Genomic DNA, 16468 nt, shown 5'->3' with positions numbered 1-16468 from the left:
ATCATGCAATTTATAGATTGCCACTGTATTTAAGTACAAACAACTTACTAAACATGAAAACTACTGGTAGAAAGAGAGTAGTTGGAAGCAGTTACTTCCATTTCTGGGTATTTAAGTAATCAAATAAAATTCTAGTCATTTGTATTTTTAGGATGCTAAATGAAACTTGATGGGAAGCATGTAAAATTCTGTCACTGACCCTGAAATGTTAATTTAGGTACAGAGATCCATGTCCTTGGGAGATTAGGATCTTCATACTCTCCAAGAGCCAGTCCAAAAAAAAAAAAAAAGTATTTAAGGGAGAAGACGAAAATAGAATGAAATTACACTGCCACCATTCCTAACCTCCCCCTGCTACAGAAAACAAATTTAAAGCTGTTTTTTCATGATGGACCTTTAACATGCAGTCTTGAGCATAAACATTAATTCTGGAATGAAAGACATACTTACCGTTTTCAACTTTTGTTTTGTTATGTAAAAAGCATGGTCTGGTCACAAACACAGGCTATGAGGCACCCCAGCTCTCCTTCCCCTACAAAAGCTACTGCGGGAGGATAGAAGGGGGGAAAGACGAGGGGACAGGACACGTGAAAATGCAGAATTATTCAGTTAATCCAATTTAAGATTTCTTGCCTTATTGACTTATAGTATGTGCTTAACTCAGGGAAAAATTCATCTCTTTCAAAGTGCACTTAATTATAATCAAATATCCATATCAATGTCTGCCACCACATCAGCACATCTGGCAGCAATGAAGATAAATTAAGAGTCAGAAAATCTGGCAATACAATCAACTAAAGCACGCAAAATCCATTCTCTACCCTTAGACCACCAGTGACTAAGGAAGGATTAACTTCCTGTCTCTAATACTGGTGCCTAAATTCAAGGGAAATTGCATTGCAATCTGGGTACCAGGTTTCTGCCTACAAACAACAAAAAAACCCTTAGCTCAGCTACACCAGGCGGAGAAATCTTTACTCTAGCTTTAGCCATGACAACTGTGATGGCCTGCTTTAACAGCTGCTTTTAATTTAGTTTAAAAGAAGCAATTTGGCAACCCTGCAAGTTTGCACCTTCAAAGTAGACACATGTAAAAAGCCAATGTCCTGTAACATTAACCATTTTGGAGTCTTGCTGTTTTAGTGCAGTGATGACAACAGGATTCACAGCTTTTTAAAATAGTAGGCAGATGTACACAGAAAAACAAAAAAAGCGTTTCCCCTTAGTTTTAATTAACATTTTATAGTAAGAAATCCTCTCTGACTTCATATAAAGGCATTGAATTCATTACTGCAAATTCAATCTAGCAAGAATTTATAATCGCTCAACTTGAATGAGCAACTGAAAAAAGCACAGATCTCATCTATAAGCAGAAAAGCACAGCTAAATAAGGAACACAAGCATGGGTTAAACCAAGAAAACATTATCTTGTATTTGGATTACCTTCTCATGTTGAGCATGGACGTGCTTGGAGAAGGAAAAAAAAGAGGGAGAAAGAGTATGGGAAAGCAAAGACTTAGGCATGCACTGCATACCTGGCAAACACTTAAAACTAAGCCACTTAGAAAAGAGTGGTGCTATCAGGCAGACATCCAGTGCCTTTCTTCTTTTACTTAATAACTTGATACAGATTTGTGTATATACTGTGCATATCCTCCACCAGATGCATGCACACTATTTGCACAGAGGCATGGGCAGACTGTTGGTACTAAAGCCTTGCATGCATGAAAACTGAGAACGTTTGCATACATATCCGCGAGTGGGAATTCCCAAAGTGGAAGATTTGCATACTTACTTTGGCACAAATAGCTCTAACGCTCCTTACCAGCCACCAGTAGTTGTGGTAGGACCACACCTGCTCATAGAAGCTGAACATATTTAACACAGTAAATCCAGAGACACAAGTTTTAGTCAAACAAAGGTGCAGACATGCAAAAGAGGGCATCTACATATGCAACGTTCTTCTATATACAAACATAATTCACACTTTTCCATCTTCATACACTAATGTAGGTCAGAGACCACATTGCAGCATATTTTATTAAAAGTAATGTGCAAATAAGATGCATGATACCTGCAAATAGCATGGAGTTTCCATTTGTAAAAAGGTACAAGTAACAGTACAAAATTCGAATGACTACTATTCATTTCAACAAAATGAAGTCTGATGTAGAAATACATATGCTGTATTATTTACACCGTTAATTTACAAAAGATATTATTTGCATAAAACAAAGCTATAAAATAATTAGAAATATAGTATTTTTATAAGGAATGTTTTTCCCTGTATAAAACATAGAGCATTTTGGCAATTATGCTTTATTTGATTAAAAATGCATTTATGTGTTCTGAATTCATAGCATCACATAGTTTCTTTCTTCTCTTCTTCCTTTCCTTATTCCCTTTTTAAATAGAATTCCACACTGAGGTAGTAGTATGTCAAAGTATTTCTTTGGTTCCAGAAATCAATGGCAGATACAAATGGAGCTATGTATCCGCATCACAGGATTGGAAAGTAGAAGTCCTAAAGTTTTCAAAGGACTGTTTGTAAGTATATATGCTATTTTCTCCACTAGAAACTGTCCTTTCCTTTCCATCTTCGTCTGCCTCTGCATAAAAGTCCAGCGAGGCATGAGGATTATTATGGGAGGGCTTTGGTTGGCAATTTGCTGGCTGTCTACAACTTGAAAGAGAGTCCAGCTGAGGCCTCCATAAAGGCTTTCCAAATGTTCCTAAAAGACAATAATTGAGTATATAAGTACAGAAAAGGATAATAATAGTTTTGTTTCTCACCAAGGGCTGCACACTACAATGCAAGCCAGGGATCAACACAGCAAAAGTTCATCACAGTTAGATTTTACTGAACTGTTATTTTACCCCTTAAAAGAAAATATCCATATGATATCAAGCGTAAGGCAGGATTCTGCCACACAAGATACTACAAATATTTCAGAAGTAAATGTATAGCCACATGCAACTTCATTGCTTTTGTTTTCATGAATACTCCCATTTTTCTTTGGGGAGGGTGGTGAGGGGGGAGGTGGGCACACAGACCAAACTGCAAACATATCACAGGACACTTTCTAATGCAAAAGTCAGAATGGTCTCCTTGTTTTGCTCTTCAGCGAATGAATGGCACATGAAATATGCCATGCAGTTCAGCACAATTAAAAAAAAACAACAAAAAAAACCCCCAACATGTAGTCTTACACAACATTCTCCCACTGCACCATCTGAATGCTAAAACAATCTTTTTTCTGGCTAGCATATCCCATTAATAAAAAAGGGCCCAGCCAGCCAAATTCTCCACTCACAGCTCTTTGCCCACAATTGGCTAGAACAGATGTAGCCCAAAGAGAACTGGGCATTTCAGTTGAATCTTTATTAATAATTATCTGGATTCACCAGCCAGGAAATAATTAGTATGCCTGTCACCCTTCACCATCTGGAAGGCATCAAACCCTCTGCAAGAAGGGTCTTCTCTTTTTTCAATGAAGAAAGATTTGGCCATTGCAAGTCATGTTGTCTTTAAGTGACAATTGAAAGTCTTATTTTCAGAGGACAACCTACCACAGTCTGATTTTTAAGAACTCCATTTTTATTAATAACTTATCACTACAGCCATTAATAAATTTTGCACCCAGAAAGCCATACTTCTTGGTTTGCTTAGTTGCTAGAAGCAAAGTTTTCAAGTACAACCGTAATCTGAGAAGTTACTAAAAATGGATTTGGGCAAGGTCCATATTTGCATCAGTGATTTGCAGAGCAATTTTGCTACTAACACAATATGAAAGGATATGCCTTACAGCACCAAAGCTGCAAATGAACCCCGTTAAAAAAAAAAAATCCAAGCTGTGAAGTTTCTGGCGCATGCACAAACAGCAATGTTAGTGCCAGCTGTTGCCTTCATTGCAATGGTAGAGGCAAAAATGAGGGGGAAGACAATGAGACTGAAGAAGCAAATGCACAACTAGAGACAAGAAATCTATCGAGACTTCTCCCACAGCCACTACCTCCAAAATTCAACTACAGGCTCTTTGAGTGAAGAGGGCTAATGATTATGAAGTGTGCAAGGCATGATGAAGCTCCTTGGGTGGGGGTAGTAGGTTAGAGAAATAAGTAGCTCTACACAGATTTTTACGGCAGAAAGGGGAATATGACCCCTTGAGGTTGCATTAACTCCTCGGTGTACTTACATAAAGTAGAACTACTTTCTGCAGGAGATATATGGTAAAGCCCTGTCTGCACAGCCCCACCACAGCAATAGTGGCAGGCAGCCAGGAGGACGTGTGTAGTCTCAAGGCTTCTGCCAGATGTCATGGCATCTGCAAAGTTTTACAGTCCAAGCATCTGGCTTTCAAAGGGGGAAAACTTCAGAGATTGTACCTCCCTCCTCACCCCCTGAGAACAAAGAGCTCAGTGATGCACATTTCTCTAGGTCCCGTCACAGAGCCAGCAGACCAAGCATTGATAAACCATGCTGACACACCAGCTGGGAGATGATCCATGGTACCTGGGCCGTACTTGGCGTTCAGATACCACAGGGATCAAAGCGGTATGTGGATTTACATGCATTTTAAACAAACGAACCAAACCAACACCCAAAATTTAGGGAGCTTCAAAGGTCAAGAAACGCTTTTCTCTTTTCCCCCATCTCTCCCTGCAATCTGGGTTATAACTGTAAACCCTGAATTAAGTTTCAGTGTGTATGACAAAAGAGTTCCTATGAGAAAAGAAGATAAAGGAGGGTTTAGAGAGGGCGTATTCCACGGTGTCTTACTTTGAAGGGTTCTGGGGTTCTGTCTCACTGTGTTACACCAAGAAGTTACTGTCTCACAGTTACACCAAGAAGTAAACTACGTCACTGAACTAACGCGTTTGATCTGAGGACTCTTTCGATATATGCCAGTTTTGCTTCTGACCAAGCCCTAAGCTGCTCCCTTTGTAACACAGGGTAGGACCTATCTCCTGGCTAACTCCTGCTAGGATCTAGAGCCACTCAGAGTTGTGGGACATCCAACTGTCCTCATGCACTGCAGTGGAGGGAGAGCAAGCCCACATATACAGTTCAGTTGTCCGAGCCCTAAGAAAACAGATAGTGCAGTTTTCCATGTTACTCAGGGAGGAAGCGGGGGCGGGGGGGGGGGGGGAACAAAAAAGACAAGAACACAGGCAAAATGTCAAGGACAACTCTCAAACTGCCCTTCCTCAGCTATTTCCTGTCTCTCCTTTCTAAAGTATTTATATTCCACATGCTATATTATTTTACAAAATTCAAAGACATCTGCAAAGAGAATCCCACACAAAATTGCACAAAATTAGCTTTTTCACAATGCTTGCTATATGAGCATCCAAACACTACTACAAAACTACCTGTTGTAGGAGTGGGAAAGAAAAAGCTGAGAAATCAGTTTTGCTTGGTGTTAGAAGTAGGAAATGAGACAGCAAGGATATCAGCAGCTTGAATAAAAAGCAATAGGTAGAACATACTCATAAAAGTGCTGTGACTGATAACAGATGAGGGGTCCAAACTTCTGTTACAATCAAATGTGTCTGAGTTTAGACTTCTGCTTTTTAGTCCAGTTCCTTCATTTTGAGTATAAATGGAGTTAGTCAACTTGCTGCTTGTAGTCTGCATCCCAATTATGCCAACACATGGATCAAAAGGATCTTCCAGTGGAGGTGAGTACTGATAGCATTCTTTTCTCTTCAGATATCCAGGCTCGTAAGGGTCCAGGCATGCTGTTCTTTGGTCAGGGCTACAACCTAAGAAAATGAAAAATTGTTTCTACACAGATTCATCATATCACAACATCAAATTAGAACTAAGACTTCCTGCCCCTCCAACTTACTTGCACTGTATGCTTCAAAGGCCTCAGAGCCGTATGTGCTTCCTTTTAAATACAAAGTCCCTGAAGTTCCCAGATAGTGGGATAGGAATGGATCTGCACCACCATCCAAGTCTGTTTCACTGCTGTTATCTAGATGGCAAATACCTTAAAAAAAATTGACATGTCAGCATATGGTCTTTTTGTAAGAACCCCATCTCTTCAACTGTATCTCATGATGTATTTAGAGTTGGTTGAAGTTCAACCTAACCTTTTGATGAGAATTCCACTTCTAGCAAGTGTGCAATTTATTAGCTCAACAGAGAACATATCGCACTTTGCTTCATTATACAGTCCCTGGATAACAGAACAAATTCTGTCACGAGGATCAGAACCAGCGACTTCACTCCTCTAAAGCACTCGAAATTAGGCTCATGCTTTATCACATAGCCACTTTTTGGAGCAGCGTGCTAATGAGAAAGTCAGAGGAATCGCTGGCTGCTTGAACAGCTGTACTGACTTTCAGCTCAGTTGTACTCAAAAGCTGTGGACATGGTCTGTGGTTCTTGCTCCACAAAGAGGCTCCTTCTCTTGTTACCTTACAGCTGCAGAACTATCTCACCACTGCTGCATTCGCATCTGCCCCAACTTCTGACTGAATTGCAACCCCAACCACTTCCTCCCTAACCTAGGTATGTTTTGAATTCAGGGGCCAGATGTATAAATATTAAGTACTACAGCTCTTAACTTGCAGTCACCTTAAATCCTTTATTGACTCTGATCCTAACAACTTTTCTAACAGGAAAGTTTGAGGTGGTCAAGTCACCGTCCCTGGAGGTGTTTAAGGAACGGGTTGATGAAGTGCTTAGGGACATGGTTGAAGGGAGTGTTAGGAATGGTTGGACTCAATGATCCAGTGGGTCCTTTCCAACCTGGTGATTCTATGATTCTATATTATATACAAGTTACACTGGTATTACCACCCACCCCTGTATTCCACTCAAAGCACCCTTTTTAAGTCATAACAGAGGAAGACATGCTGCTGTAATTCCTTTTGGACATTCTTGCTTTTGAAATTTGAGTGTCAGTATAAATTTATCCTTGAGACTAGAGAAAAAATTCATGATTTAAGCAAAACCATAACGTCATTTGCATATTTCTGTTATTATCTTATTAAAGCAGTTCCAAGCAATAAATTTCACAATCTTTCAAACTTCAGTGAAGATGTTTCTTTAGTGTTATTACTATTAGTTACAAAGACAATAGCCAAACTGCAGATACTCAAGCAACATGGAAAATCTGCTTAACATTTTACACCTACCATTACTGTCCCTCTGCTGCAAGAAATACCCTCCCATGGAAGACGTGAAGAACTGATGATGACTGCCATTTTCAGATGAACCATATCCATCCTGCCTTTCAGCCAGCGTCCCCTGGGATGACAGGTAACTTGGAATGTCAGCAGGCAAATTTGTTTCATCTGTGGGGAAGCATACACACAAATGCCATCAGCATACTTCAGAGTTTGTAGAAGTATTTTTAAACTTGTCAGCAAAGCGCTGAACATAACAAGCAATTCACTCTTCTGACTAAGTCAAAGCACACAAATGTTCCTACAACAAAGTCACTGCAAAGCAACCACAGACATTTTTTTCTTTCCTTTCCAAGGCAAATCTTCAGTTTACACACCTGTATTTGTGATGCTGCAATCTTCATTTCTCCTTCTGGTGTGGTAGATGATGACCACCCACACCAAGGAAGTGCCCACCACACAGCAAACCACAGCTATGATCACAATGCCAACTGTGGCCCACCCATCATCATCCAGTGATGGGGCAATGTTTTGAGGAGAATCACAGGTGGGAGTAGGAATTACGTTAAGACGGATGTTGCCTCGTTCTGTTCCAAGCGTATTAGACATTTCACAAGTATATTTCCCAGCATCTTCTACATCTGTATCCACAATAATTAGTAACTGATTCCCTGCAGCAAAGAAATGCCTTTCTGTTACAATAAGAGGGCTGTCATCCTTAGTCCAGTTCAGTCGGGGTGGAGGGCTACCACCAGCAATACACTGCAAGACTGCGGTTTCACCTTTAGTTACAGTTCGATCCAGCAACGGCCGTAAAAATGATGGTGTTTCTGAAAAGAAAGCATAAGCCTTATATTTTAAATGACCTCGCGTGAATGGCAACATGTCCCTTTCCTTCACAGCTCAAGAGGAGAAGTTAAATTAAATGCATCAGTAAGGTCTAATGAAGCTTAACCTCATTCTCAAAAAAAAATGCTTGATTACTTTAGGAAGTTAAAAAGCCAAACCGTACATGCTCAAGACTGTGGAGAACTAGATTAAAAATGGTTAACAAAACATCAGAAAATTAAAAATTAAACAAAATCTTTAGTCTAAACAAAAATAAGTGTATTGACATTGTGTACACAACAAGAAACATAACTAGCTTTTATTATTTTGCATCATAATAGTGATTGGGGGTTAGGAATACATATTTCTAATCTGTGCGTCAATACAAATTAGTTCAGAATTATTTTTATTTCTATAGAGCACTTTCATAACAATGCCATGTCTAATCAGTTGGTGATTTTAAAAGTGCTCTGTAATAGTTCTGTTCTTCAAGAGGACCACGCCATTAAGGACTGCCAACGTCTTACCTAGTACTGTTAGCGTTGCATTAGCTGAAATGCTTCCAGCAGTGTTTTGAGCTGTACAGCTATAAACACCCGTGTCCTCAATCTTTACATCAACAATGAAGAATACATCGTCTTCAGGCATGACATGCATGCGCCTCTTGCGTGCTGCAGGAAAGTCTGTTCCACCATCTTTCTGCCAAGCAATCTGTGGGACTGGATGACCTACTGCAGCACATTCCAAACGTGCCATTGCCCCAGCACGGATGGTTAAGTCCATGGGGATCTTTGTAAATGAAGGCAGCACTGAAGAAAAGTTAGTGACACCAAAATGAGTAAGTGAAACATACTTTTCAACTTTTTGCACAGCATATTCTTAACACCCTTTTTGGGCCCAAAAAAGTGGGAGAAGCATAAAACCTAAATTTATCAGTAGCCAGCAGAAAAGAAAGGGAAGAAGCTGGGAAGTATGTGAGACCCCCCTAGATCAAAATCTCATTTCTGGTTAACAGCCTCCTCCATGACCTTTCCACAGTACCTTGAAACAGAGTATACACTTCCCTCCCCTGCAGATAAGATTAAATGTTTTTCCATCTCATTACATAGCTTTTGTCAGATTTACTATGAATTGGGCACGTTATTTGGGTTTTTCCTGTACTACAGTTCAGCACAATGGGGCCAGATGTAAAACCGAATGGTGACCTTGGAACTAGAAACATTTTAAAAAATAACGTCAGTTTATTAAAGGATCTTCTAAAAGACACAGATGATGACAATGGAAAGAACTGTGTTTACATATCTTGATTAAAATCATTCTACTTTTAAGTCCACAAGCAAAAAGTAACATACTTACTGTTTACTGTAAGTTTAGCTTTGACAGAGTAGGATGAACCAAAATGATTTGAAATAACACACTGGTATTTCCCTTCATTACTGAATTCAACATTGCGCAGTCGAAGGACAGTAGTGTACTCCATCACTTCACCGCCCTGTGCCCGGAGGTGTGCATAATTCTCCATTTCAGCATCTTGCAGTAATTCATTGTCTTTCTTCCATGCAAAAGTCATTGGGGAATCACTGCTGCTGGCTGCTGAACATACAAAACTCAAATTGGAGCCTTTGATTGCTGACTGAGTTTCTGGCTGGACAGTGATCTGTGGTTTAGGAAAATCATCTGCACAGAAAGGAGAAAAAGTAACACAGAGGAAGAGGAAAAAAAAATACATGTGAGGCCCAAGGACTCAGGAAGAGTTTGTAAGACTTGTTCTACAGGTTTGAGACAAGTCAGGTAAGTATTTATAAAATGGATACACAATACTTTCATTTAAACTTTTGCCAGCCTTAGGGCACTTAAAGATGCCATATTTATGATATCTTCTATTGAAGAGAAAGCACATTTAAAAGCAGACTTTGTGTACAGTTTGTTCAACAACAGCACTAAAGAGAAGATAACTACCCCCTGACATTTGTAAGAACTGTTCTGAATGCCAGTCATGAAGCCTACCCTTCATCTTTACAACACTTCAGGCTGCTATAAGTTTTACTTTATTGAAAGCATAGCTCTTCTGCCATCAGAAACTAGAAGTTAAAAGTTGAGGGGTTTCCTCAAATTCACAAAACCCAATCATGTACAAAAGTCGTTCCAGTGATCTGTGGCTGTTCAGTTCACCTTACGAACACAGCAGTGCTGAAAATTCCTTGAGCAGGACTGCACAAAAGAATTTCAAGAGTTAAGTTTCTGGAGGCTCCTTTTCTATTGTAAAGCTATCTTAAAGGTGCCATTTTGTGAGTTTGCAGATTTAGTTGTCTTCCGAAGTATCTATTCTGTTAATTACATGTACATCACACGGACAAAAGGAGTGGGCAATTAAATACTTGGTCTCTCAAAAGCAAAAGCCTTAGTGTATTCCTAATTTTCAAGATACCTTCTACCCCCCCGACAAAGACACACGCCCAAACTTCATAGGCACTGCAGAGTCAGGTTTTACCTAGCCCCTTTGCCTCCTTATATCTCATTCACTTGCAAACATGCTAAGGTCAAAGTGTAATTTCGTTGAGGAATCTCTACACTTCACGTTACAAAAGAAAATGTGATGTGCAGACAGTCTGAACTTGAGCTGCCTGCAGAACACTTGAAATTCTGGAGCTGCACTCAAGTGACAGGGCAACATGGATTCTCCCACCTGGGACCCTAAGCATGTGCTCCCTGACCATTTGGTTTTCATGCTTCATAGCTATGCTCCAAGTCCTTCATGACAAACTACACCTTTTGCAAACTGAGTTGATAGCTATCCCTGTGCAAAGTCAGTGAAAGCAAGTAAAACACTGTAAATACTTAAGTTTGCCTTGTGAAAGGACAGGAGAACACACTTCATTTTGGTTTAATTGTACTATTAATGGAATAACAGAATATTTTAAAATTTTACTTATTCAGCAGGAATGGGGGCATGAAAAGGTCACTCACATAAGTATGGAACACAATGATAAGACTGGCAATATGTTTTGTCAGAACAGAATAATTTGAGTGCGTATTTGAATACGCACGTCATAGAGGTACACAGATATATACACACAGATACATAAACATGTATATGCACAGACATACACACTCTGAGAAATATATTTCTCATTTTATAGAAGCCTCTTGACCATTATGTGATAGAAAACAAGCTATCACTTAGATAGTACCCTTAGGATCATTCTGTTAACTTGAAGCAATTGATGCAGGTCAAAAAACATCTATTCTATTTTTTCTTCCATAGTTATCTTTAGTTCAGAAATGTCTCATGATTTATTTCAGCTTGAAAGACATGAGATTAGCAAGCCCAAATTACACAGATTTTCTGTATTTTTAGTTTCATAGATATGGAACCCCTGCCTAACATATGCTTTCCTTTAATAAAATTAGAATGACTCCCTCCTATATCCTAGATGTTTTCAAAAATGTACCTTAGCATGATTTCATATAAATTATAAGCAATAGATTATTTAATTTCAGACAGGACTCAACACACTCCTCCTGAAAATTCAATAAAAGCAACGGTGGCCATTTTAAACTCATAAGGCAAGTTGTGTACACCAAACATCTGGTGATGATACACTTTCAAGATTTAATAAACAGTAAAACACTCACCGACTGTACTAAGAGGTTCTAGTTCCTTCCGCATGACAAGTACTTTCTGTATTAACTATAGCACTCAGTATATCCCTTTTTGCTAATGTATCTTAAAGGTTTTGGAATTAATTCATTAAAAATGGCATTCAGTAGCTCAAAGAAAGATCATGATACCCCATGGTTTAACAAATAAAGAGATGTATATTTAAATCCTACCAATTTAATTTCTTGCCAAAATGAGTTTCACATAAATAAGGATGTCTATTTCACATACACTCCATTAGCTATCCATTAAACTGTAATTTCCTGCATTATGTCAAATTTTCCTTTTCATCAGTAGCTAGATTATGCATGATATACTCTTTATTTAACATTAATATATTAAACATTAAACTGCTAATAGGATGGGAGAAAACATTTTTGTACACTATTTTATATTCTGTGCCTGCTTTCCCACTGAAAAAAATATTATTGAGTAGCAACAGTAAAAATTAAGCAGTCATATATGCTATGAGAGGAAAGTTACTGAGAAGATAAATATGGCCAGTGTTTTGTCTCCAAAGAATGTGAGGTATGAATTTTCTTTAGAAAGAAGAATAGCATGTATGCAACAAAATAATTTAAATCCAGCTAGCTTTTAGTTTCTCAATAATTTCAAAATTTGCACCTTATGTATCAAAGTACTGTAAGATACATCTTTACTCTGAATGCTAAGCTACACTTTGCTTTAAAGAGAGAACATAATATGTGATAATGAATGTTACTAAACACAGAGAAATTTCATTTTTAAAAGGCAGATACTACCACTTCTAATTCTCAAGTCTTAAAGTAAAAACATTTACTATCCTGCACACTGAAATACAAAGTATCAGTAGCATAACTGTGGTAACCAGATATTTTAAAATACAGTTTACATATAGGCAGTAACTTACACGTCCAGATAATTTTTAAGAAGACAACAAGCACACATTAAAAATGTCAGAGCTGAGGCCAGTATGGCTCTTCTACCTTGAAATTTTCTCAGTTCTGGAACAACCTCAAGACTGATGAAATATGAAAATAATTTACAAATCATCCACGCAAAAAATTTCATTTGTAAGTTTGCCAAAATACATTTCAAAAATTATAGTTACCTAAGGAATATCCATCTTTTAAATCCAGAGGCATATAAATGTACCACTACAAACTACTGAGCTTTCTCTTGCATGCTATGCTATGTACTATGTAAGCAAGCTGTACATGAAATTGAAGTCAGAACAGTCACTCCCCATCTTGTACAAAGCCCTAAGCTCTGAGGATCCACATCACAGTTTGGGAACAGAGAAGAGAATGTTAACAAATATTAAATCCTCTCCATTTTATTACAGAAATCAAAACACATAAAAGAGCCCACAACAAAAATCAAAGCAGTCAGCAACATTTATTCTATGGAATGAAGAAGAGAGGCTATACTCACCACAGACAAACCCATCGAGGCTGACAGCAAAAATACTTCTCCCTTTTAGCAGCTGAGGATGGGCACAACTGGCATTTACAAAGCTCTGGAAGTTGTTCTCTGACATCCACTGTGGTAGCCATTTTAACTGGCAGTCACACAAGAGACTCGACGTGTTTAAGTGCCTAAGAAAAAGCAATTACATTGAAAGCCTGTTTGCTTGTTTTTTTCTGTTTGTAATACAGATCTATACGATCAAACGACAGTAACAACAGTATATTTTTAGGCTAAACACATATCACAAGACAGCAATGTTATTTAGCTCACATGTGATGACACCATCATGACTCCTACATTCTGCAAACCAAATATGTTACCCTGAACTTGTGGCTTCTGCTATGAATATAAGGCCAGATAGTCAGACATGTTAGTAGCGTCCTGGGTACAAAACTACAGTCAGCAGCAGGACACACAGAATGGGTAGGTAGGAGAACAGTCCAGAATGGGAGGCACTTGGGAAGCCAACATCAAAAAAATCTGAGACAATTTCATTCCCTCATTTCCTTTTCAGTCAGATTTTATCCTGAGAAGATATTTAAGAAGGTGATTAGAGAGACTAAGAATAGTCAACTGTTCAAATAAATGCAGAACTGGTTACCAGCCTGCCTAACCTATGTCAATATCTACATTCATAGAGAGGAAACGAGAGTAAGAAAGCAAATTACATTCTATGAAGCATCTAGAAGCAGAAGTTGAAGTAAGAACAGATTTCAGTTTTGGCTGAAAACTCAGAATCACCCTTAAAACCCCATACTGAAAAACACAGTCAGTAATGAAATTCCCCTCTTCAAATCTTACCTGTTCTTGGAGGAAACACAAAAATAAGAGAGAAAGAGCTTTAAAGATAAATGAAGATGTACGAATTCTTCATTTTTTCTTGAAGAAAAGGAAGAGCATCTCTGCGCTCTTTTTTCACACTGACACTGCATAGATAAAAGCCAGTGATACCAGCTCACTGGTTCACAATGACATGAAATGAGTCATCTTTCACTGAGATTCTGGGGTCATTCTTGTTTTTCTTAGAAGGCAGAGAAACTACAGCCTTTTTTGCTAGCCCTATGCAGTGGGTATCTGTGATATTATTTTCAGATTTACTCTAGGGGCTTCAGAATAAAATTACTAGATGAGAATTTATACTAGGTAATCGTACTTCTGGAAAATTACTTTCTACCATCTGTCTACATATTCCTCAGAAATAATGGATGTCTATCAAGTGTGTCAAGAAAAGTACAGAAAAAAATCCCAATGAATCTTGAATAGTTATTTCGTTGAAGTGTTTCACAGTCTGGTGTTATCTTGTGGTATCTTACATCTCCTGTAAGTTTGTCATGCCATCATATCTGATCACTCTTCAAATCATCTGCATCAATCTCTAATTGTCAACACTGTGCTTCCACTGCTTCTCCTGTGCCAAATCCAACAAGTGTCCCAGAGCTAGCTGAGTGAGTTTAGCATACTAACCAAAAAATACAATCAGATCCAACTCAAAGAAAAGGAGAGGCCAAAAATCCCTGGCTATAGGTAGAAGCATGGTTACTGCTTTCTAGAGCAGATGCAGCTACACCAGGATATGGATTACACCAAACTGCACCTCGAATGGGCCAAATATTGTCTAGATACAATAAAGAAATATTATGCAGAGTGAACAATTATAAACTGGAACAACATCCCCAGGGATGTGGTGGAGTCAGCACTGGTTGGTTTTCAAGACACGACTGAGGAATGTGCAAGATAATCTCATTCTTTTCCACAAAAGGTTGGACCAGACAACTTTTTGAGGTCCTTTCCAACCTGAGCTGTTCGATGATTTTATGAAAATGCAAGGCTCCTTGTTACTTTCTGTATGGCACTCAACATGGAGTAACATCATAAGATGAGGTAGAGAGCTATCCACTGGAGTAATACTTGATAGGAGTCTGGAAAATGCAAATTAAAAGCTCCAAACAAGCTCCAGGAAGTTTCTACTTATAACGACAACAGCATGTTTTTGCTGTTCACTAGTTTCTTGACAGATTAACCACAAGAGCAGCTCAAGACAACACATGTGACTAGAGAAGGCTGATATGAATAGGATAGATATAAGATATATGAAAGAGGAAGAATTAGCTGTGCTTAAAACATAGGCCACATAATCAGTGTTTTTCCACACTGATCAACAGAAGAAGAGGATAAGGGGACAAAAAGCCCCACCAAAATATCACTAAAAGAATACATTCTTCTCAGTGACCGCTTCATGACTTCCCTTAAGATCTGCTCCTTTGCTATTACAGGATACAAGGATTCAATTACAAGCACGGACAAGCAGGTCTTTCCAAAAGAATTACAGCACTGCATTTCACTGGTCTGGTAAGCTTTAGCTTATGATAGCACTGCTGATCATATAGAACATTACATCAAAGTCTCCCTCATCTAATACCTATTAGAGGTCAGCCAATTCAAAATAAGGACTCAAGATACCAAATGAATTTCTCCTATCCTACAGTACCTCACTTAAATGCAGTCATCACATAAAAAAATAAAAAACACAAAACACTGACATACACTTTTTACGTGCCTTCAGAAAGACTACAGTACAAGTTTATCACTGCATTAGGCAATAATTTCTAAGGGTTTTACTTATATAATTACATGGATTATATATATAACAGAGGTGATGTCTTTAGAAAGAAACTTACAGTTCTTTCAGTTTCTTCATTTGTGAAAATGCATTTCCTTGAACTGACATAATTGCATTATTACTTAGATCTCTAGGGGGGGAAAAAACAAACAGAAAAATAACATTAGAGAAGGAAAGAGTAATTCATTAAACTGAATGTGTTTAAGACTCAAGGAATAGTGTTCTACCTTAGTGATATAAAAAGCATGCCCTAGTTCAAAAATTAAAGAGATAGGATTAAGAACTTTTATAGCACGCTTAACATACAACACTCCCTGCATTAAATCCAAAATTAATAATCAGCATAACTCCACAATAAAAGAAACTTCTGAACATCACAGTAGCAACCAGGGTAAGTGTACTTCATTCAAAGCCACGTGAATGCTTGTTAGTGCTACTTTTATTTTAATTATTATCAAAATTCACTTTTCCAATGTCAGGTTAAATGTGAAACGCTACAACTTACAGGTGTTCAAGTGCATCCAAACCAGAAAATGCTTTCTTTGTAATGGATCTAATCCTGTTTCCTTGGAGTAACCTGAAAAATATAAGTACATGATGCAAAAGAGACGCAATAAAATATAAGCGTTTTTTGAGCTGAACTACTGCTTTTTTGGCATTTATTTCTAAACTGTGACCAATATCCACCATTCAACCTTCCCCAACGCAGCGAAATGTCTCACTTCTAAAAGACATCCACTTATTCCCCTTGAATAAATACCTAGATTATA

The 16468-nt window shown here is 38.2% G+C and overlaps 1 protein-coding gene across 1 annotated transcript in view; it reads right to left on the bottom strand.

The window, feature by feature from the left end:
* Window positions 1–290: 290 nt before the first annotated feature.
* The window catches only part of LRIG3 (leucine rich repeats and immunoglobulin like domains 3), a 43618-nt gene continuing 27440 nt past the window's right edge, over window positions 291–16468 (bottom strand). The window contains exons 10-19 of the mRNA XM_054085287.1: window positions 16204–16275; window positions 15757–15828; window positions 13043–13206; window positions 9325–9645; window positions 8496–8777; window positions 7518–7970; window positions 7150–7308; window positions 5853–5996; window positions 5491–5766; window positions 291–2732 (exon numbers count right to left, since the gene is read on the bottom strand). Of these exons, the coding sequence (XP_053941262.1) occupies window positions 2488–2732; window positions 5491–5766; window positions 5853–5996; window positions 7150–7308; window positions 7518–7970; window positions 8496–8777; window positions 9325–9645; window positions 13043–13206; window positions 15757–15828; window positions 16204–16275 (2188 nt within the window). The 3' untranslated portion in view covers window positions 291–2487. The remainder of the gene's footprint in view (window positions 2733–5490; window positions 5767–5852; window positions 5997–7149; window positions 7309–7517; window positions 7971–8495; window positions 8778–9324; window positions 9646–13042; window positions 13207–15756; window positions 15829–16203; window positions 16276–16468) is intronic.

Source organism: Cuculus canorus, chromosome 1, assembly GCF_017976375.1.
Source record: "Cuculus canorus isolate bCucCan1 chromosome 1, bCucCan1.pri, whole genome shotgun sequence".
NCBI classification, from domain to species: Eukaryota; Metazoa; Chordata; class Aves; order Cuculiformes; family Cuculidae; genus Cuculus; species Cuculus canorus.
Note: the sequence above shows the minus strand (reverse complement) of the source record. Positions and strands in the feature narration are given on the sequence as shown.